Source organism: Passer montanus, unplaced genomic scaffold (genome assembly GCF_014805655.1).
Source record: "Passer montanus isolate IOZ18808 unplaced genomic scaffold, ASM1480565v1 scaffold63, whole genome shotgun sequence".
NCBI lineage: Eukaryota > Metazoa > Chordata > Aves > Passeriformes > Passeridae > Passer > Passer montanus.
In genome coordinates, this window is record NW_024371371.1 from 98,314 (window position 1) to 120,062 (window position 21,749).

Below are 21,749 nucleotides of genomic sequence, written 5' to 3' on the forward strand. Positions count from 1 at the left end.
TTGCTCAGTGGAAAAGAGGCCCTCAACATCAATGCTGTAGCTGATGGCGTGCATGATGCTGCTTGTTCTGGGAAATGGTGTAGCTGCCAGGTGAAGTCTTAGAGGTTTTCTGCCCCAGGCAGAACCTGGAGCTGGCTTAACCTGGAAATCTTGCTGCTTTTCTGCCTGTGGAGCAGCCAGGAGCAAGCCAGGGCTGGGTCTCCTCTGTGCCTCCCAGAGCTCAGTGCAGGGCACTGGGACCATTCCCTGCCAGCCCAGGGCCTTTGGGGGTGGGTGGGACTCACTGGGCCACAGCAGCTCTCATTCTGCAGCTTTGTCTGGTTTTAAAAACAAAAGGAAAAGCTATCAAAGGTCTGTGATTTCTCCTTTCTCTCTCTAGCTACGCTTACCTACGACACCCTGAGGTTTGAGTATGAAGACTTCCCTGAGACCAAAGAACCTGTTTGGATCCTTGGCCGGAAATACAGTGTTTTTACAGGTATTTTCTGTGCACACTGCAATGCTTTAAGGCTCCACAGGACTTTGGTAGGGTTGCACTTGGGTTTTAGCTGCCATGCTTCTGTCTGTCTGGCCATTTCCGTGGATTCTGGAATATTTTTGTACAGAAAGTTACCATGTGGGAGTTGTTGGGACATGTCATGAGGGCAGGATGGTGGAGGCAGAAGGATGCTTTGCTGCTTCATAATTTGTCTCTGGCCATAGTATGTTTGGGTTGATGGCAGCTGTTTTGGGGGGAAAGGAAGTACTTTGTGCACAGCAGCACTGCCCTGTTCCTCAGCCAGATCTGCCTCTGTGGACCTGCAGACTGTGAGGAGCAGAATTCCTGGGGAGGGGAGTGGGAGGTGGGTTTGGCAGTCTTGGTGCCCCCCTCACATGTGTGCCTTTCCATGCTGAACGCTTTGCAGAGAAGGAAGAGATCCTGTTGGATGTGACCTCTAGGCTTTGGTTCACCTACAGAAAGAACTTCCCTGCCATTGGTATGTACTCTGGGGGAGTCTACAGGCATCCTGGAAATTATTATAGTCCAGTTATCCCTAATGAAACAGTCCCCACACACATGGCATCATTTCCATTCATAAGAGTGTGAAATGTGTTCATCTAATTGAGTACACAGACTTTTTGTTTATCTGGTAATGAGAATTCCTCATCCCCTTGGGTAGGAGGGATAGAAGTGGTTTTTAAAGGGACACAAGGAGGAGTTTGGGAAGTCTGCTCTTTTTTTAGGCAACATGGGAGGATTTTTGTACTTCATCACATCCTACATCAGTCTAGTGTGAAATATTACTCAGTTATGGTCTTGGGCTTGAAGTGGATTAAAATGGTGAAGCCTAGAGAATGATACAGAAATTGCTGCCTTTGTGCATCTGCTCCAGGCTCTACGTGGGGGTTTTGTTTGTCATGGGGGAGTTGTGTGCCTGAAGTGTCTGTTACACACAGGAGCTGTAGTGATAGAGGAGTATTTCCCAGTGAGCTCAAAGGAGGATGTCTGGGTTCCTTAAGATACTCTGCATGGCCTCTTCTGGGGTTTGTGTGCTGGGTGCAAGGTGTATCAGAGGAGATCCAAGGGCACGTGAATGGGACTCCATGTCCCCCGTCTGTCACTGTCATCCCAGCAGTCAGTGGGAAAGGAACATGGCTTACTCTGGAAAATAAACTTCTTCCTAACTGGTCCTTCTGGATTGTGCTGTTCTTTCCCTGCTGGGAAGCTCTCTGCCTCACAAGCTCTGAGACATCTTTGATGCAGTTTAATCCCTTTAAATTCATGTTTGTGTACCATAGTTAAACATATGTTTGAGAACAAAGGGTTAGCACATGTTTAACTGGCTCACAGACACAATTTTGGTTTCCTTGTGAGTCATGAGAGGCTGTGGGGTGAAAACAGACCCCGTTTTCAGAGTCATTTCCCATTTACAGATATGATCTGCAAGTCATATACAGTAAACCTTCTCCAGTATTTTTCTCCCAGTCACCCCTGCAACTGTTCATCCCTTCCCCCTGTGCTAGCCCACTTAATTATTGTAAGGCTTAGGGAACTGTCTTATGCTAATTTTGTAAAGCATTATCACTTTTGGAATTTGTAACTGTTATGAATTACTGGTGAAATTATAGAAGACATCTGGTGACCATTGAGAAGCTGATTAAATAGTCCTCCAGGTGATTTTCCTCCCTGTTCAGGACCAGAAGAAGACAGCAGCATTGCAAAGACTTGCAGAAGCTGTGCCCAGGCACAGATTACCTGCTCTGATCACACTGAGCATTTGATCTCTGTTATTTGTAGAAACAGCCAGAGCTGCAGTGGAGGAGCAGCAGTTTCATTTGGAAGGTCTGTCAGGGAAATGCTTTCAGCTTCGTGTCCTTTGTCTCAGACTTTCCAGCATGAGCTGATATCCAGCTTTCTCCAACAATTTGTAGGATGTGTGTTTTTCACTGCTTGGATAGGTTTTTTTTGGCTGGTGCCTTTGTTTTTGAGGCCTGACTACATTGTTCACTTTAAAATGTTATTTGTAGCCACTTCTGATGTGGGAATTCCTGGGACTGGTTTGTTCTGCAGGATGAGTTGCCTTCTCAAGATGAGGATTACAAGACTCATCTTTAACAAACACCTTCATGTGGGAATGTGTCTGAATTGGGCTGAGAGTCTGCAGCCAGGCTCAAGGGCTGTGTTCTCCTGAGAAATTCAGCTCTCTCTTGGGCTGTTTGGACTTCCCTTGGAATTTTTCCCCTTTAAGTTAGTGTTAGAGGAGTTTATTTATTTGTTTTTAAAGAATGCCACTAAGTTACTCATCGTTAACCACATTTTTGGTTCTCAGCCTTAGGTGTGTGAGCTAAGCCAGTCCTCATTCCCTGCCTTGTTTCTTGGTGAGCCTGCTGCCCATTCACTCTCCTCCCTCTTGGCACTGTCTCACCATTGATTCCCAGTTTTTCTGTCCTTATTTCCAGGAGGAACCGGCCCCACCTCTGACACGGGCTGGGGCTGCATGCTGCGCTGTGGCCAGATGATCTTTGCTCAGGCCTTGGTCTGCAGGCATTTGGGAAGAGGTAAACCAGGGCACAGCCACACTGACTTCCAGAGCCGTGTGCTCCCAGGAGTGCAGCACTTGGAAGAACAGAGATAGAAAGGACACAGCTGGGAATTGCTAAGGGTTCTGTAACTTTTTTCTTCACTCTTCTCAAGTTCAGGGCTGTTGAGAGAATAGTTTGCTTGGAACTCTCCAGGGATATTTGTATTTTCTGATGTTATGTTTGTTTATTTGCTTTTCTGTGGGTGATGGTATCTTATCCCAGCTGTAAGAATGTTTCCTGTTATTTTAAAATTAGCCCTTTACTGTTGGGAATGCCTCAGATGCTTAGTAATAATATGACAATATGAAAATTGAGTTGGGCAATACACAGGAAGAGAATTGCAGCTTGCAGCCTCTGGTTGCTAATAAGTACCATGTTTATTTCTTATATCCCTTGTCTGTCCTAGACTGGAGGTGGATAAAAGGGAAGAGGCAGATGGATAATTACTTCAACGTTCTTAATGCCTTCATTGACAAAAAAGACAGCTACTACTCCATTCATCAGATAGGTAAGAAGAAAGAAGTGCTCAGATGTAGCAAATGGGCTAAGGAAGGCTCTCACCTTGATACAAACTTCCTGAAAAATCAGAGAAGCAGCCTGTTCCAGTGTTTCCTGTGGGGTGAACAGAACTCAGCTCATAGGGGTGGTCTAGTGATCAAACACTGGGTAATGTTTCTTCTGAGGCAACACTGCCCTTTGAGCTTCTGTGCTGCTGCACTTTAGAGAAAGGATTTGCTCTGCAGTCCTTCAGGATGTCCTTCTCACCCCCACGAAACAGTACATACTGCTGATGCAATAAAATTTCTAAGTGAGAACTCTTCCTTGTTAAATACAAACCTGATTAGAAAGGGATGCAGTGTGGGTGGAGTTACTCACTGTGTTATTCTGGTTTTTTGTTGCTGCAGCCCAGATGGGAGTCGGGGAGGGCAAATCCATAGGCCAGTGGTACGGCCCGAACACGGTCGCACAGGTGCTCAAGTAAGTGCTGCCCTTTCCTTTCCTCTGGTGAGTCAGGATGTGTGGTACCTCTGAGCTGACAGGGTTCTGCCTTTAATAACACCCTCCCTCCTCTCACATTCTCTCCTCATGTCAGTAGATGAGCAGGCAGCTCCCTGGAATAGGCTGGAATTGCCTAACAGCAGCTTTCCCAGGTCAAAGCACATTTCACATAACTGATAACACCAGTCTCTCCTAATCCAGTTTCTCCTTTCTGATACACCACCATCTTTGCCTTGTAGTTGTATTAATCCTTCTTTACTTATTTGTTTTTCATTTTCCTCTAGAAAACTTGCAACTTTTGATACGTGGAGTTCCCTGGCAGTACACATAGCCATGGACAACACAGTGGTGATGGAAGAAATCCGTAAGTGTCACATGGAGCTGGAATGTGGTATGTCTTGGGCAGCAAGAGCCCAGAAAACAGCTGGAGAGCACAACAAGCATGAAGTACATGCTCTGTCTTTGAGAAATTGTTCCCTGTGAGGGTGGTGAGGCCCTGGCACAGGCTGCCCCCAGAAGCTGTGGCTGCTCCATGCCTGGAAGTATCTGAGGCCAGGTTGGATGGGGCTCGGACCTCCCTGGGATAGTGGAAGGTGTCCCTGCCTGGATGAGCTTTAAGGTCCCTTCCAACACTCATGATCTGTGAAAGCTGTGTCCAGATGTGCTAAAACAAGGTGAGGATTGCTGTTCTAGGGCAAGGAAGGGCCTTGTTTGACTTTCATTTCATCTGGTGATGCCTCTGGGTCTGGAGAGGAGGTTTGCTGACCTTCAGACAGCATGTGGGAGCTGCTTGGTAGGCAGTGTCAGACTTGTTTATGGCCACAAGGAGCAAGCAGTAAATGGATGTCACATAATTGGTAGGGAGGGTTCTGCTATTGGACAGAGAAAGAAAGCCAGAACAGATTTGAAAAGGGCCAAAACTGGCAGGGGGAGAGAATAAGAATGGAATCCACACTCTCATAATTTTAAGGAATATTCACTAGTGGTTTCTTCTTTTTTCCTTCTTTGTTTCTTAGGGCATCCTGCCCACAGGCTGGCTTTGCAGCAGCTCTTCTTGCCCATCCTGAACCTGCCTGCTCTGGCTGCAGCATTGCAGTAACCAAAGCTACAAAGCTGAGCACCTGCACTGCTGGTTGCTGCAGCTCTGCATGGTCCTGGCCTCAGCAGCCTTCCCATGGCTTGCTTCAGGCTGATTGCTGAGGCAATGAGCCCACCCAGCACAAACCTGGCAGTGTTTCTGCCAGGGCAGCTGTGTGGGGTTACAGGTGAGATGGTGGCAGGCACCATTTAGGCTGCCTTGGCTGCCACAGGGCCAGGATCAATAGCCAGGCAACTTTTGCCTGGAGTGCAGGACAGTCACTTTGTAAAGTCACATCTCTTGCCAGGTAGGCTCAGTAGGGCCTGACAGAGAACTGTGTGCCTAACCTTAGCTGAAGGCATGTGCTGGCTTAAACAAAGGCCACTTTTAAAACAGAAATTGGATTGTCTTTCATCTTCAGCCTGCAAATACCACTTCTAGAGCTGAAACATGCTGGCTAGGAGGCTCAAGTGTGCTGCTGGCTCTGTCTGTGTGGCACTGGCTGTTCAGCACTGATGCTGCTTCAAGTGACACGTCCATACAACTTGTCATGGGCAGGGCTGTGTGTGCTTGTTTTCCTCAAATGTGGATCATAATGTACCTGGTCAGGGCCTGAAAGTCACTGTGTGAGTGGGTCTGATGTGTTACATGTCTGTAGGTTTGTGTTTGTACCTTGTGCCCCAAACATTGTGGATAAAAGTAATGTTGTTTCATACATCTGTTAATTCTGTCACTGATAGGGTTCAGCCAAAGGTTGACAGGAAATGCCTTTTGTTACAGCAGTGAAGAAACTTAAATCTTTATCCCTTGTGTCTCAGTGTTCCATGAGAAAGGGCATCTCAGCTAGACCTGAGGTGAAGGAGAATCACAAAGGTGAAAATCCAAGGCAGCTGAAGCCAGTACCTGCCAGCAGCAGCTGCAGCAGGAGGGGTGTCGTGTCAGATCTTTGGAGTATATTTGCAGTAAATGGTTTGGATCCAGCTGGGAGCCTTTAGTCAGGTTCTGCTCTGCTGTGGCACCACAGAACTGCCAAGCCAGCCAGACAGCAGGGTGAATTTAGCCTGTGCCAAGCTCTCTGCTGCTTAAACTGCAGGCAAATATGTTCATGCACAGTGCAGGATTGCCATGTGCTTTGCCTGATGAGGAAACCTGCAGTGACACCCCATGCAGCAACAGCCCTGGCTTGGCTCCTGATTTCAGATCATCTGGACAGGCAGGCTACTGCAATAAAAAACCTGCTTTAACAGGAGAAATGGCTACAAATAATGACTTGGAGTTTCCTCAGAACCTCTGGTAACCATGTCTGTGCACCAAATGCACACACACACCACCTCCCTTCTTGAGGAACAGTACAGGGAGGAACTGCAAACATCTGTGCAGGTTGTCTCTCCTCCTGAGGCCTTAGATCAAAGTCCTTTTTTTTTTCTAAATTTGGGTGTAATGTTGTCTTCATTCAGCTGGGTTTGAAGCTGTCAGTAGTGAACAAATACCCAGCTGAAATGGCAAATGGCTGGTGATGAAGGTGTTTGTTTACACCACATCCTACCTGCTGGAATGTCCTGGCATTCAGTTTAAGCTGGGAATAAATTAAATGAGCCTTTGGCATTCTGTCCAACTGCCTTGGCTTCATGGTTCTTTAATCATGCTGTGGGTTTCTTAGGGGTTTGGGTTGGGTTTTTCTCACACACCTAGCAAGTAATTAAACTGGCTAGTGAGACAGGTAGGCTTGGAGTTGTTTCTGGACCAGAATTTACATAATCTGGGTGCATTACAGCCTGGCTGTGTGTTTGTCAAGCCTCTAGGATGAGGATGCAGAGTGCTTGTGTCATGTGTATGCCCTGAGGAGTTCTGCTGCCCCATATCTTAGAGACAGAGCTCATGCTGAAATTGCAGAGTGTAATGACCATACTGGGGTTTGGGTTGGGTTTTTTTTTTCTCACACACCTAGCAAGTAATTAAACTGGCTAGTGAGACAGGTAGGCTTGGAGTTGTTTCTGGACCAGAATTTACATAATCTGGGTGCATTACAGCCTGGCTGTGTGTTTGTCAAGCCTCTAGGATGAGGATGCAGAGTGCTTGTGTCATGTGTATGCCCTGAGGAGTTCTGCTGCCCCATATCTTAGAGACAGAGCTCATGCTGAAATTGCAGAGTGTAATGACCATACTGCTTTAGGTCTGCAAAGTAGCTTGTGAATTTTCCAAGAAAATTTGTGAAGGTTTTTGTAACTTTCATAAAGTTACAACTTTTCTAGACAGATGCCATATTTGTATCTTGCTGCAGCCCTTAATAAGAGGTGAAGATTTCCTCAGTTAATTCCTAATGCTGTCCTCACTCACTTCATTCATGAACTCCTCTGGAGCTGAACACTCCAGAACTTTCCTCTTTCTGCCTACAAGCTTTGTGAATTCAGGACAGTTGTCTGACCTGCTAATCAACCCCTCCAGCTTTGTTGGCACAGGTGGCTGCTCAGAAGAATTTGCATTCTGGAAGAATTTGCATTTTTGCTGCCCAGCAGTTGGTAGCTGTGAGTACAAGCTGCTGTGGCTTGGTGTGAGCTCAGCACACACATCACACAGCCCCAGCACTCGACCTCTTCAACTCCTCTTGGGTTTAAGTGCTGTAGGCTTCTGATAAAGAGCAGTTGTTGATCAGAGCAATGACAGAAGGTCTGGGAACAGAGTGCTGATGCTTTGTGCTCCTGTTCCCTTTCCATAGGGAGGCTGTGCCAGTCCAATGTGCCATGTGCTGGAGCTGCAGCATGCCCTGCCCTGGAGTCAGATGTGCTCTACAATGGGTGCCCAGAGGATGGGCTCAGAGGGAGGCTCAGCCTGTGGAAGCCACTGGTGCTGCTGATACCTCTCCGCCTCGGGCTCACAGAGATCAATGAAGCCTACATTGAAACACTAAAGGTAGGGAATCTGGAGCTGAATTCCTGCTGGGGGGTGCTAAAGGATCCTGTTGTTAATCAAGTAACTCAGAAGTCATTGCAAAAGAAAAATGTGTTCAGAGACAGTCCTTCTCAGAGGTCAGGACATAGGTTCTTGAAAGCTGTAGTCAGGAAAATGGGAGGGCTTGAGGGGTTGGGCCTTTTCTGGTTGGGTTGGGGTTTTTTTCCTATTGAGGATTTTGCTTCACAGCTCAGATCTCAGCCTCTCTTTGTGTGCAGATGGTATCAACCTGCTGAAGCCTTTGTTCAGCACAGCTATACCCTGCTTGGTGGGGAGCTGAATGTTAATTAATACAGTGTTGCACACTCCCCATGGCTCAGATGCTGAATTTGTGCTGCAGACAGGCTAAGAGCTGTCAGGTGGTTGCAGGTTGGAGTATTGAGAAGCTGCAGAATTTAGGCTGTACAAAAGACAGGGAGCACAGTGCTAGCAAGCTCTGAGCTTGGGTAAGAGACCCCCAGATTCAGATTTGTGGGAGGTTACTTCCCTTAACTCAGTAGATCCTGCTTGGCTGCTCCAGGTGGATAAAGAACTTAAACTGTTTCCTGAATGCTTGTTCCCTCCTGAGAGCACTGTTGCAACCTGATGACAGCTCCAGGGATCTTGGCACTGATTGCAGCAGAGCCAGGACTTGCCCATACCAAGTCCTGGAGTAGTGCAGCTTCTCTCATTTGGTCCACCTGTCTACTCCTGTCAGCAGTTAGATGTGGTTTTGAGCTGCTTCCATGTCCCTAGAAAGCCCTGTGTTGCAGCCTGATGGAGATTTTCTCCAGAAATTGATGGTTTTGCTGCTAGAGTTGCTGATTTTCCATGTCCCTGTCCATCTCCCCCACAGCATTTTTGGATGTTTGGTTTGTTGCCAGCTGCTGTTTCACTGTCTGTCAGCTGTGTGTTTTCTGTGTTGCTTTTCCAGCACTGCTTCATGATGCCCCAGTCCCTGGGAGTGATCGGAGGGAAGCCAAACAGTGCTCACTACTTCATTGGCTACGTAGGTGAGTGCCCAGAGGGCTGCTGGGACTGTCCAAAGAATCTCCCTCTGCCCAGAAATTGCTTGTGGGGTGGCACACACTCCTGCTTAGCCTGTGGTGCATGCTGCAGGGTTCTCCTTTCCTGCTGGAAGCGTGAAAGGCTGCTGTGGGCTGAACCTCTCACCTGAGTGATGTAGATTGGAACAGGGGCCATAAACTTCTACTGTATAACATGAAATGTGGTCTGTGGAGTGCATAGAGCCTGCTCCCTGCATTCAGAGCTCACCTCCCTCTGCAGCTTGGCTGGATTTAACTCTTCTTTAGGTGTTCCTCAAACCCTTCCAAACTCCTGTTACTCTCTTCCTTCCCTGTGGTTTCCTCTCTGCCAGAGACCTCAGGTTATTTGTGCTTTAGATTTCTGGGGTCTATTTGAGCTCACCCAGGAAGGGATGAGCAGGAACAATACCCAAATAGTGCCTGTGCCTCAATGCCAGGGTGTCACAGTGGAGTGGCCACCGTGGTTGTGCTGGCAGCAGTGCCTGGCTCAGAAGCATTTGGGGAAGTGGCTGAAATCAAGATATCCCTGGAATGTGGATTCCTCTGTGTGGTTATGAGAGCTGGCTCTGCCATTGCTCTTCCTCCTCCTTCTATCAGCCCTGCTCACCTTGTGGCATGCTGTTGATGTGTCCCTGCCTTGTGCCCAGGTGAGGAGCTGATTTACCTGGATCCCCACACCACGCAGCCGGCGGTGGAGCCCGGCGACAGCGGCCGCCTGCCCGACGAGAGCTTCCACTGCCAGCACCCCCCCTGCAGGATGAGCATCGCCGAGCTCGACCCCTCCATCGCCGTGGTGTGTCCTGGTGCTGCTGTGCCCCAGCACCCCGGGGGCAGGGCTGGGGTCCCCCTGATTCACAGGGAGAGGCAGCGGTGATGGGCTGGGTGCTCTGTGTTCTGGGAAAGTGCTGCCCTGGGGTTTGGTGACACTGCTAGAGCAGCTCCTCACAGAGAGTGGCTTGTCTCAGGGAAGTCCCCCTTGTATGGCAGTTAAATACCTTTCCTCATGGGGCAGTGCCAATCTCTGGGGTTTAGTTTGGGCTTTGATTCCAGCCTGATTCCATTCCTGAATCCATATGATGATGCACCATGGCTTGTTTTCTGTTGATGCTGAGATGCCTGCCCTTCGTTTCCTTTGCTCCTCCTGGTTTTCCTTCTGCAGTAAAGAAAATATTGATGATTCCAGCACTTGCATAGCCTGGTCACATCAAACCTTTGTGGAGTGTTCAGTTTAACAGGGCAGTGTGAGGCACATTTTTAAAGCAAGGCAGTCAGGAGTAGTAACTGCTCCCAGTCCTGATCTTGGTACTCAGTGTTGACACAGGGCCTTAAGTCTGAGATGATCAACCTAAAATAGAGAAAGATAAAGTATTTTTCTTCTTTTTTTTTTTTTTTTAGGGCTTTTTAGAAAGATAAAGTATTTTTCTTCTTCTTTTTTTTTTTTCAGGGCTTTTTCTGCAACACAGAGGCAGACTTTAATGACTGGTGCCAGCAAATCAGAAAGGTTTGTGTTTATAGATCTGGTCAGACATTGGAACAGGCCCAGGAGAGTGGTGGAGTCCCCATCCTGGGAAGTGTTCAAAAGGCATGTGGATGTGGCTTGGGGACATGGTTTAGTGGTGATATTGGCAGTGCTGGGGGAATGGTTGGACTTGAAGATCTTGGAGTTATTTTCCAATTTCCCTCTCTCTTCGTCTCTCTCTGATTCTCTCCCCCTGGGAAAGGAATATCAAGTATTGTTTTGTTTCCAACCATTGCACAGAGACCATGTTCCCTGCAGCATGACCCCATTTTAAGCATACTAAAATAGTTTATTAAACTACCAAAATGAGCATAGCTCTGAAATCCTGTTGATGATCTGATTCAAAAGCTTTGAAAAATATTTTCCCAGCTACAGAGAAGTCCCAACAGATGCTGACGAGCCCTGCAGTGCAGCAGCAGTCAGAGCTGTGGTTCTCATGGCTGTGCTCTGTCTCCACAGCTGTCCCTGGTGAGAGGAGCCCTGCCCATGTTCGAGCTGGTGGAACGCCAGCCCTCCCACTTCTCCAACCCCGACGTCCTCAATCTCACACCAGGTGAGGCCACGCAGGGAGGGAGAGCTGAGGGTGAGCCCGTCCCCCTGGCTTTCTGGAAATCATCTGGAATTACATGGGGGCTTTTAGTATGTTCCTGTTCCACCTGGAATTTAACCTGGAGTTCTTGGGTCAATTGATGCAGTTCTTCAGCTTTCAGCTAGAGGTTTGCAGATCCCACAGTGTCTCAGGATGGTTTTTAGAATAATCTGTGAATTATTCTAAAAATAATTCACTGAGCAGAAGAACAAACAAGCTCACAGGCTGTCATGGCAGTGTGACTCTCTGGTTTCTGAGGGGATGCTTGGAGGAATCTAAAGTGTCCAGTGAAAAGGCTGAAAACCGAGTTTGTAGGTAATGAAAATGCTCCAAGACAGGGCTGGTCACACTTAGTTCCAGCATAAGGCACTCCTTCTTGGCATGTACCATTACCAGTGGGAAAAAGGACAAGTGCTGGGCACTAACCTTGCCTGTCAGACTTTGCTTATCACATTAATGACATGAGCAAACATTGCAGGAGATAAAGCCATTGGCTGCTTCTGCCAAGAGCAATGAGTGTGTGGGCAAGCCTATCCTGTCACCAGGCATGGGGAGGCCTCCTGCCAACCTGCACTTCTGCTCTCTCTCTCCCTGCCCTCCCTCCTTAAAAGCTTTATCACAGTCTTTTGCTGTTAAGCATGCTCAATTCCCTTAAACTGTCAATTGATCCTTGTCTGTATTAAATTGTCCCTAATGTCTTTCCTACTCTTAAAAATGTTTTTTAATAGACTGCTTGTCCTTCTCCCTCTTCCCTGGCTTGTAGAGCCTCTCCCATCTGCCAGGGCTATTCATTTCTGTTAGTCCTGTTTCTCACTAGAAGGAGTAATTGAACTTTGAGCCCCTTTCAGGGCCTAAAGGGGTTCCAAGAAAGCTGGAGAGGGCACACAGTGATAGGACAAGTGGGAATGGCTTCCCACTGCCAGAGGGCAGGGATAGATGGGATATTGGGAAGGAATTCCTCCCTGTGAGGGAGGTGAGGCCCTGGCACAGGTTGCTCAGAGAAACTGTGGCTGCCCCATCCCTAGAAGTGTCAAAGCCAGGTTGGACAGGGCTGGGACCTCTCTGGGATAGTGGAAGGTGTCTCTGCCCATGGTAGGGGGGCGGGACTGGATGATCTTTAAGGTCCCCTAATAGTTGCATCAAAAACAACTATAGTAGAAATTATTCCCTAACACATAGGGGTAAATGTATCTCTCAATTGGGTCAGAAATCTTCATGGATATTGGTCCAGACCAAGTTCTCTGTTCTGAGCCTCTTGAGGCAGAACAGTCTCCTGCTAATGCAGAGCTGGGGCACAGGAAGGTTGTACAAAACAGTGGCAGCAGAAGTGTGTTTGGATCTGTGAAAGATGACGTGCTTCTGTGCTCCATGTAATTCTCTCTGGGGCATTTTCCATACCACTGACATGTTCTTATCCTCCTCGGAGCTCTCACTCAGGTTTGTCACTGAGTTTTGGAACTTGGAGGCACTTGGCACTCCAGTTGTGATGCCCTCCAGCTGCTGGTCTCACCAACAGTCACAGCATCCCACTGAGGCAGCGCTTTCTCCTCCTTCTTCTCTTCCAGACTCCTCTGATGCCGACAGATTGGAAAGGTTCTTTGATTCAGAAGATGAAGACTTTGAAATCCTGTCCCTTTGAAAACAAATAGGAAACTGACTCTGCAAATTTGTGTATGTGTGGGGAGAAGGGGGGAGGGAAGCTCCTTCGAGAGCCTGGGGCTACCGGTTTTCATAGGCGCTTGCTGCCATCCCTGCCTCCCGTCCATCCTGGCATTCCGTGCAGCCTCGGAGCAGAGCAGTGTCTGCAGTGGGATGAAGAACCCTGAGGGTGTTACAGCCTTACTGGCTGCAGTTGGAATTGCTCAGCAGCAGACAGCTGCTGGGAAATGGATGCAGTGGTGCTTTAGGAGTTCAAAGCCTATCTGTTACATCAGCAGGTCAGCTGGGCCTTCCGGGGGAGGCACGGAAATCATAGAGCGCTGAATCCTTCCATGGGGACTCCCCTCTGAAGCTTAAGTAGAGCCCACCCATCATTTAGCAGGAGAAAGGTCCAGTTAATGCCTTTAGCAGCTTCCCTTCTCACTGGCCAAGCTGGACTGCAGCTCACAATGCCAGGGCTGTCCCACAGACAGCTATGAAGCCTCCGGAGTGCAGGTCCCTACGGTACAGCTCCTGTTCATGCTCTGCAGGACACTCAGCACTACCTCTCCTGTCCACAGCCTATAGAAAGGGAATTGAGGGAACTTCTGAGTCACTAGGAGTTCAATGAGTGAAGTGTTGGAGCAGTGCTGTGCTGCTGGGGAGCATCTCAATCCCAGTTTAAATAGCAGAAGGAATGGAAGAGTAGAAAATGTGTGTGTTGCTCAGTGAGTCAATCCGTGTGCTTCTACAATGGAATAGTCTCTACTACAAGTATCTTCAGGAAAGCTGCTTTGAACAGAAAACTGAATTCCACAGCCCTGGAAAAAAAAAAGAGTCCAGAGCTGGGAGAGCTGACACAAGGCAGCAGAGATCTGCCAGGCATGTTCCAGGCTCCTGCCTGTGCAGCAGTGTGCTGGCATGGTGACTAGGGAGTGATGTCCTGCCAAAAGCCCAAGGTGTAAAACCTCTTGAGGTGTCCTGAGTGGGTTGGTCAGTGCTTCCTCCAGCTACTCCTGTCAGACATTCCCTTTCCAAAGCAGAAGAGGTGCCTGAAGGTCGAGTAGGCTTCTGAGCTGTGTCAGCACCTTGCCTCTGCCAGCTCCCCTCTCTGCAGAGTGCACCCAGAGGTGCTGTAGGAGCCAACCTGGAGGAAACCCCTGTCAGGTGACCATCCCAAGAAGGGCAGAATGCCTTGAGAAGGTCCAAATATACTGGAAATTTTAGCTACTTGCAGTTGGCAGCTCTGCCTGGAGCCCTTCTCCACAGAGAGAAGGGTAAACTGTGGAGGAGAGCTGTCTCCATGCACTGCCAGGGAAGTGCTGCCATGGCTTCCCTGGTGCATGCTGCACACTTCAACCCTGTTTACAAGGCTTTGGTTTGTGCATTCAGGTTTGGAGCCTGTCAGATGATGGTGGTGTGCCCAAGGGTGGTGCCACCAGGCTAGAAATGACCTGTTTCCCCTGTGACTGACCTACTGATGCTCTAATTGTCCCTGTGATATTCGAAAGCAGAGGTTTGAACTGGGAACCACAATGCTTCTGTCACTAAATTATTATTTGCTGCTTTCTGCCTGCTTCTCCTCTTCTCTCTTGTAGTCAGGGGAAGAGGCAGCAGAGGAAGTGGGGCTGTGCTCCATTCATCTGCTTTCAATTTCTATCTGAATAAACAGATGTAAAATCTTTGCCTGTCCTGATGTCCTTGCAGTGGTGGGTAGTATGCAGTACACCAGGAGAGTCCAGTGTGTTCAGGGCTCCAGGGGAGCTGGAGAGGGACTTTGGACAAGGGGGAATGCCTTCCCACTGCCAGAGGGCAGGGTTAGATGGGATAGTGAAGGAATTGTTCCCTGTGAGGGTGGGGAGGCTCTGGCACAGGTTCCCCAGAGCAGCTGGGGCTGCCCCATCCCTGAAATGTCCAAGGCCAGCTTGGACAGGGCTTGGACCTCCCTGGGATAGTGGAAGGTGTCCCTGACATGGAAAAAGGTGATCCTTAAGATCCCTTTCTACCCCAAATCAGTCTGTGATTTTACTGTTTATTTCACATTCATGGCTGTACGTTTAAGGACAGCTCTGCCAGACAAGGTTTTACCTGAGTGTTAACACAACCCCAACAGCAGAGCTAAGCTCAGCTCTTACATCTTTAACAGGCATTTCTGCCTTTTCAGTGTTGCCTTGTCCCAGTGTTACTGTCAGGGCCTGATGCAGCATTGCAGGGGCTCACCTCCTTCACCAGGAGTGTCTGGCTGCCAAGGGTTGGGCAGCTCTGGAGAGAAGCTTTTGCCATTGTAGCTGGTGTTTGTATTACCAATATTTTAAATATTTAGCTTCCTCTCCCTGCTCCTGAATCAGTTCAATCTGCCTCTCTCTGAGTTAGGGAGGAGTTAGTCTGTGGAGATCAGAGCAGTCCACCCTGCTGGAAGGTGAGTGAAACTTCCAGGTGAATCAGTTCAATCTGCCTCTCTCTGACTTAGGGAGGAGTTTGTGGAGATCAGAGCAGTCCACCCTGCTGGAAGGTGAGTGAAACATCCAGCAGAGACCTGAACTCCCCTGGCCCTGCCCCTCTCTCAGTGTCCCTTGGAAATGATTGTAATTCCAGTTTGTTCTGCTGATTTAGGTGGTTCCTAGCTGGTCTGCTTTCACACTGCACTGGGGTGTGTGCAGGAGCCCCAAGTGACCATTCCTCTCATCTTGGCCAGTCTAAAATGATTTATGTGCCACTTGTCCTCCAAACTGGCCTTGCTATCAGCTCATCCATCTATTTCAGGCTCTTACCTGCTCACAGCTGGGGAGAAGGCTTGAATTCACCTCTCCCTTTTTTTCCACAGCTCTAGCAAACAGTTTTCCTTGGATTTAGTGGCTGAACTGCAGCACTTCACCTCCCATATATCCTTTCTAGAAGATAAATGATCATAGTGAAAAAACCCATCCTGTACCAAATGCTTAAAAGAGTAATTTATTAGCAAATCCTCTATAAACTGGTTTGAGCATGGGGGGGATGCATTTTCTAGAGAGGATGAATGATCAGAAACGTGGCAATTCCCTAAAAATGGGAACTGTCTGTCTGAAAAAAACCCACCCTGTGCCAAATGCTTAAAAGAGTAATTTATTAGCAAATCCTCTATAAACTGGTTTGAGCATGGGGGGATGCATTTTCTAGAGAGGATGAATGATCAGAAACGTGGCAATTCCCTAAAAATGGGAACAGTCTGTGTCCAGGGATGGCCCTGGGCTCCACACCCACATCTGCACTCCAGGACTGGAGCTGAACAGGAGCTTGGGAGAGGGAGGTTTGATGAGGAATTTGATACACACTCATGGCATACTCATTTAAAAAATGCAGAAGGGACTGTGCAGGCTGGAAGGGAGGAGCAGGTAATGATAAGGACATCAGCAGCATGTTGGACCCAAAAGAACACACAGGATCTAAGCTGTAGCTGCTGCCATGTCACAGTCATCCAAGGGCAGAAGATCCAAGAAGTGACCTTTGCATTTTGACCTTATTCTTTTTGACCTGTATGAAGTCTCATTTCCAGAGTTCTCCCAAAGGTTTATTCTGAACCTCCAGCATAGTTTCCTTTGCAATGGCCTTGATTTCTCTGTGCAAGTCTTCAATGCTCTTTGAAGCATCCACTGTCTGTTTCCAAGACAACAAAAACACAGGACAGAAAACAGAGACTACAGAAATGAGACAAACCTTGTTGTTAACATCTGCTTACCCCCCATTACTCAGTGTTATTCCTCCTGAGTAGTGAGATGAGCTAAGGACACCTCCTCTCTGCAGTTCCTGGAGTGGATTTGGGAGAAATCAATGTATGTAGGAATAGGTATTTAAGAAGTAGATGTGAGGGTGGGTGAAGGGAAACAGAAGGAACTGCTGCTGCCTGTTGTTTGCTGGCAGTCTCTGGGTGTGTGACAGAGGCAGGTAAGCCAGGGATTCATCCCTGGGGCACCAAGAGCTGACCAGGGTCTCCTGGAAGAGGGAAGTGCCCTCTGCCACAGTGCCCTTGGCTGGTCCCCAGTGTGTCCCACAGAGCAGAAGTGGGAAGGGGCAGCACAGGGATGTGACAGGCAGAATTTGGGAGCTTTCACTAGAGACCCCCACCCCAGTCCATGACAAACCCATTAGAGTTAATTCCTCACCTTCCAGTTTAGGGACTTGTCCTCCATGAGGCAATAGAAGGACTGAAGAACTTTCTCTTGGAAGGAGCTGGTCTCATAACGTTCCTGCCCAAAGTTGCCTCGTTCTGCTGCTGCTTCTGGGTTTAACTGGAGGAACAGGATCAGGTCTGGCTTTGGGAGGCCAACATCAGGCTGTTTGCACCAGTCCAGGCCAAAGTTCTGCCCCAAGCAAAGACAAGAGGGTTGGAGGTGAGACACACACAAAGATAGGAAAGCAGCAGGTTGGCTGGAGAGTGAGGTGGGAAAGGAACAGCCAAGGATGGCAGGAATTGCAACCCAAAACACTCAGCACAGACCATGACCTGAACAGGTGGCAGCCCAGCTCACCATGTGGGAATTCAGTCCTTCTCATTTGGGAGTGAGTAGGTTTTGTCAGGGGTTCAGCACCTCCTGTGCCTATTTAAGTTGGACAGACTGAAAGTTTTTCATGCCTCTTCTGCAGATCCCATCTGAGCTCTACCAAGGCACGTTGTGAGCCTCCACACAGCCATCACCACTCCAAAACTTGCTCAGTCCAACAGAAAGCTGCTCCCAAACACAAACACCACACAGCTGCAATGCAGATCTCTCTGAGCCCACGGAGGCTCCTTCCCAATACTCACCTTCCCTGGAATTTCAGCCCACACACAGTTTATAGATGCAGTTTTCCAGTTTTTAGATTTCTCTGACAGGTCAGGAAGACTTTCACCAGGGCATGTGAACCCATGATGTTGGTGAGACTACAGTCCACTTACTGCTCATCCACATCTTAAATCTCTCTAAGAGGAGCTGGCACATCTGCCCTCCAGTTTCCCCCCAGATTCTGTATCCTGGTAATTGGGTATTTTTGGGATGTTTGTGCAGTGGGTTTTTCAATCCCATGAGGGGGTAAGAGAAGCTGAAAGTGCCACAACATCTTGAGAGTGAGATCTGGCAGCCAGCAGACTTTTGTGTTAGGTATGTGCATCAACATCTCCCCTTCTCCTGGAATGCTTCTTGAGTGAAAAACATGCCAAACTCCATACTTTTAATAAGCAGAGGAGGCCCCTTCCAGCAGCAAAAGATGCCACCCCTGCTTCCCAAGGGTGGCATCCACATGGCTGAGCCCTGCAGTCACCAGCAACCTTCAAAGAAATGCAGACACTTTAAGACACCCTTTTACCCCCACCAGAAAGTAGCAGAACATTCCTTGCTGTGCCCATGTGGATTTGGGATCATCATTTTGGGGTGACTCAGCTCATGTTACACATCCTGGCTCTTAATGTGGGGCTTTTGCAGACAGCTGGTCAGCACCTAAATGCTTCAATGCATCTGTCTCAAGCCACACAGTGTCCAGGAAAGCAGGAGGGTGGGAGAAGATGCAGGTGGGGGACCCAGGATCAACTCAGTCCTTCCAGGAAGCAGGAAAGGCTTGGGCAGGAAAGAATGCAGGTTACAGCTGGTGCTGCAGGCATGGCTGGAGCTTCTGTGACCACTCTTAGAGGATTGATAGCTGATGAGCAGAACAGGACACTTCTGATGGAGTGGGACAGGAGTGTCTGTGCAGAATGGCTCCAAGGAAGGCTGACAGAGCTGACTTCTTCTGAAAGCCAAAAGGCACAAGTGGGAATGCCAGCAATTCAGGCTAGATGAAGAAAATCACTTTTACTCAGAAGGTGAGCTGAGAAGAACCCAGAAAGGAATGGATACACATCCCTGAAGATACTCAGACCTTGGCTGGATGTAGGCCCAAAATTGCACCAGGACTCCAATTCAGCCCTGCTGGAGGCTGAATTCCACAGGTCTTTTGTAATGTATGTGGTTCTGTTCCACAAACTGATGGGCCAGCAGCCTGAGCAAGTACAGAGAGCCTTCAATAAACTCCCAGAGTCATCCTCCAGAGTCACACAGCTCAGCTTCCAGCCCAGCAGTCTGTCCAGACTTGCAAAAAGTCACCAAGTAAGTTTCTCTGCTTGTTCTGGGGAAGGGTGGACCCATGTTAATATCTGAGCTGAAACCTCCATCCCTCATCTCCCAGAAGAATGGCCCCTGGGCCACTCACACCAAGAGCCTGGGGCTGGTTCCCCCAGCAGAGAGGGGGACAGGGGCTGCTGCAGGTGTCACTCACCCCTTTGGCACTCGTGAAGGCCACTCCAGAGAAGGCATATCTGTCAAGCACCACCGTGATCCCCTGCTGCAGCTTCTCCTTCATCATGGGGCTGAAACCAGGGGGAGATAAAATAACCAAGCTGCACTCCTTCATGGTGACAGCAATGAAAGGTCATCTGAACTCCCAGATGAACTCCATCACTAAGGGAGACAGCTGTGATACAGGTGGCAGGTGAAGAGCTGTTTGTATTCTCCACCAGGCACTGACCAAATGCCCTTTCATGCCACCCAAACTCAGGGTGCCAGCACTGGGCACTGCTCTAGGCAGCTCCAGGGATCACAAGCAAGCTCAAAGATGAATTATATTAACATGGACAGCTCAATCCTCATCCCTTTGTAGGTGCTACAGCAGATTTTGTGGTATGCTCTGCCACCTTTTATTCATGACACTTCTTAGAGCTCACTGAGACTTCTGTGCCCTCTGTTCTCCCAGATTAACTGGCACTGCCACCACAGCACAGCCAGAAAAGCTGTTCTGTAAAACGAGAACTTTTTGGAATCTGTATTTCCAGGTAAAAACAACAGCCAACACTGATTTCCCCACGTCCACACCCAGGCTCTGTGACTAAAGGACAGCCAGTTATGGCTGAACGTAGCCTTTGGCTACAGGGGAAATTTGGGCACAATTCTTTGAGAACTGTCAAGGGCTGCCTGGCAAAGCAAGGTATAAATTCCCAGTCTGAACTGGTTCAGTCTCAGCTGCCCAATTTTTTAATCCAGTACAGCAGAGGAGTTGGAAATATGGCACCAATTATTCAAAAAAAGAAACCCCAAACTGTGGGATGTGATCTAAGATTACAAGGGCAGGGCTAGATGGGATATTGGGAAGGAATTCTTCCCTGTGAGGGTGGGCAGGCCCTGGCACAGGGTGCCCAGAGTAGCTGTGGCTGCCCCTGGAAGTGTCCAAGGCCAGGCTGGACAGGCTTGGAGCAACCTGGGACAGTGGAAGGTTTCCTCATGGCAGGGGGTGGGACTGGCTGGGCTTTAAGGTCCCTCCCAACCAAACCAATCTGTGATTAAATCCAAAGCTGTGAGAGTCCTTCAGACACCATTCCCAGCCTGCTCTGTCTGGACAGGACCACATTCTGGAACTTTCTGTGCCCGCTCAAACCCCGTGGGGTCCAGCACCACCCGTTCTTCTTTCACAAGTGAGCAAACGCCATCCTCACACGTGCTCCCAGCGGTTGGCAGAGAAGAGCAGGTGGATGGTGTGGTCCTCCAGGTTCTTCTCCCTGCCCAGGTAGGAGCTGATCAGCTGCCCGATCTCTGTCGTCCTGTCTGCAGGAAAGACGGGAGATGCAAGGGCTGCCCCGGAGCGCTCTGCCCAGAGGGGCCTCTGTCTGTCTGTCCGGGGGTCTGTCTGTCACGGGTGGGAGCGGTCTGAGCAGGGCAGGGCCTGTCTGTCTGTCTGTCAGGGGTGGCAGCAGGTCTGTCCAGGGTGAGGGGGATGTTTCTTTGTCACGGGCGGGAGGAGGTCAGTCCGGAAGGGGCTGGATCCGCCTGCCCGTGACAGGCTGCGGGAGGAGCTCGGTCCATCCCGGATGAGCCTGTCTGTCTATCTGTCTGTGTGTCTGTCCGGGATGTCAGGGGCCTATCCGCTCTGTCCGGGACAGGCTGCGGGGAGGAGCTCGGTCCTTCCAGGATGAGTAGCAGGTGGATGGTGTGGTCCTCCAGGTTCTTCTCCCTGCCCAGGTAGGAGCTGATCAGCTGCCCGATCTCTGTCGTTCTGTCTGCAGGAAAGACGGGAGATGCAAGGGCTGCCCCGGAGCCTCTGTCTGTCCGGGGGTCTGTCTGTCACGGGTGGGAGGCGGTCTGAGCAGGGCCTGTCTGTCTGTCTGTCAGGGGTGGCAGCAGGTCTGTCCAGGGTGAGGGGGATGTTTCTTTGTCACGGGCGGGAGGAGGTCAGTCCGGAAGGGGCTGGATCCGCCTGCCCGTGACAGGCTGCGGGAGGAGCTCGGTCCATCCCGGATGAGCCTGTCTGTCTATCTGTCTGTGTGTCTGTCCGGGATGTCAGGGGCCTATCCGCTCTGTCCGGGACAGGCTGCGGGGAGGAGCTCGGTCCTTCCAGGATGAGTCTGTCTGTCTGTCTGTCTGTCCGGGATGGGCCTATCCGCTCAGCCCGTGCAGGGTGGGAGGGGTTTATCCCTCACGCCCGGGGCGGTCCCTCAGTTCAAACGCCGGGCCCGCCCAGAGCTCGGGCGTTTGGGTCCCCGTGCCCCGCCCGCCTCCTCCGCCGCGCCGCGCCGCGCCGTACCGGGGAAGCGGAGGAGGTCGGCGCGGTGCCCGGCCTCCCGGAGGGCCTCCACGAGCCGCCGGCCCTGCGTGCTCTTGCCGGCGCGATCCACGCCCTCCAGCGCGATCAGCGCGCCACGCCGCGCCGCCATGGCCGCCGGCACGGTCATCAGCCGGCGCCGGACTACGTCAGCGGTGCGCGCTGGGCAGTGGGGCGTGAGGCCATGGCGGCTGTGGGGCGCCGCGGGGCGGGCGCCCCGTTCTTGTTCCTCCCTCCGCTCGGGGGTCCCGTTCCTGTTCCCCTCCCTCCGCTCCGGGGTCCCGTTCCCGTCCATCACTCCAGGAAGTGCTG

The 21,749-nt window shown here is 50.0% G+C and overlaps 2 protein-coding genes across 4 annotated transcripts in view; one reads left to right on the forward strand and one right to left on the reverse strand.

Annotated features, from left to right (window-relative positions):
• The first annotated feature begins 379 nt into the window (after positions 1-379).
• ATG4B (autophagy related 4B cysteine peptidase) lies at positions 380-15,703 on the forward strand. Of its 2 annotated transcripts, XM_039727888.1 has the most exons (13): positions 384-478; positions 906-977; positions 2,941-3,039; positions 3,470-3,571; positions 3,969-4,041; positions 4,347-4,426; positions 7,857-8,050; positions 9,003-9,081; positions 9,762-9,907; positions 10,559-10,615; positions 11,093-11,186; positions 12,788-12,893; positions 15,685-15,703. In XM_039727888.1, the coding sequence occupies exons 3-12, from the start codon at positions 2,979-2,981 to the stop codon at positions 12,859-12,861; spliced, it is 960 nt and encodes a 319-aa protein (XP_039583822.1). In that variant the 5' UTR covers positions 384-478; positions 906-977; positions 2,941-2,978; the 3' UTR covers positions 12,862-12,893; positions 15,685-15,703. The 2 variants fall into 2 exon arrangements, with proteins under 2 accessions (XP_039583823.1, XP_039583822.1); XM_039727889.1 differs by lacking the exon at positions 15,685-15,703 and having other exon boundaries at positions 380-478; positions 12,788-12,925.
• A 243-nt stretch (positions 15,704-15,946) lies between these two features.
• DTYMK (deoxythymidylate kinase) overlaps positions 15,947-21,749 on the reverse strand; it is a 6,080-nt gene continuing 277 nt past the window's right edge. Inside the window, exons 2-6 of one of the 2 annotated variants that reach the window (XM_039727890.1) lie at positions 21,420-21,562; positions 20,335-20,443; positions 19,125-19,215; positions 17,000-17,197; positions 15,947-16,534 (exon numbers count right to left, since the gene is read on the reverse strand). In XM_039727890.1, the coding sequence (XP_039583824.1) occupies positions 16,283-16,534; positions 17,000-17,197; positions 19,125-19,215; positions 20,335-20,443; positions 21,420-21,549 (780 nt within the window). In that variant the 5' untranslated portion in view covers positions 21,550-21,562 and the 3' untranslated portion in view covers positions 15,947-16,282. The remainder of the gene's footprint in view (positions 16,535-16,999; positions 17,198-19,124; positions 19,216-20,334; positions 20,444-21,419; positions 21,563-21,749) is intronic. The other variant, XM_039727891.1, reaches the window with a different exon arrangement.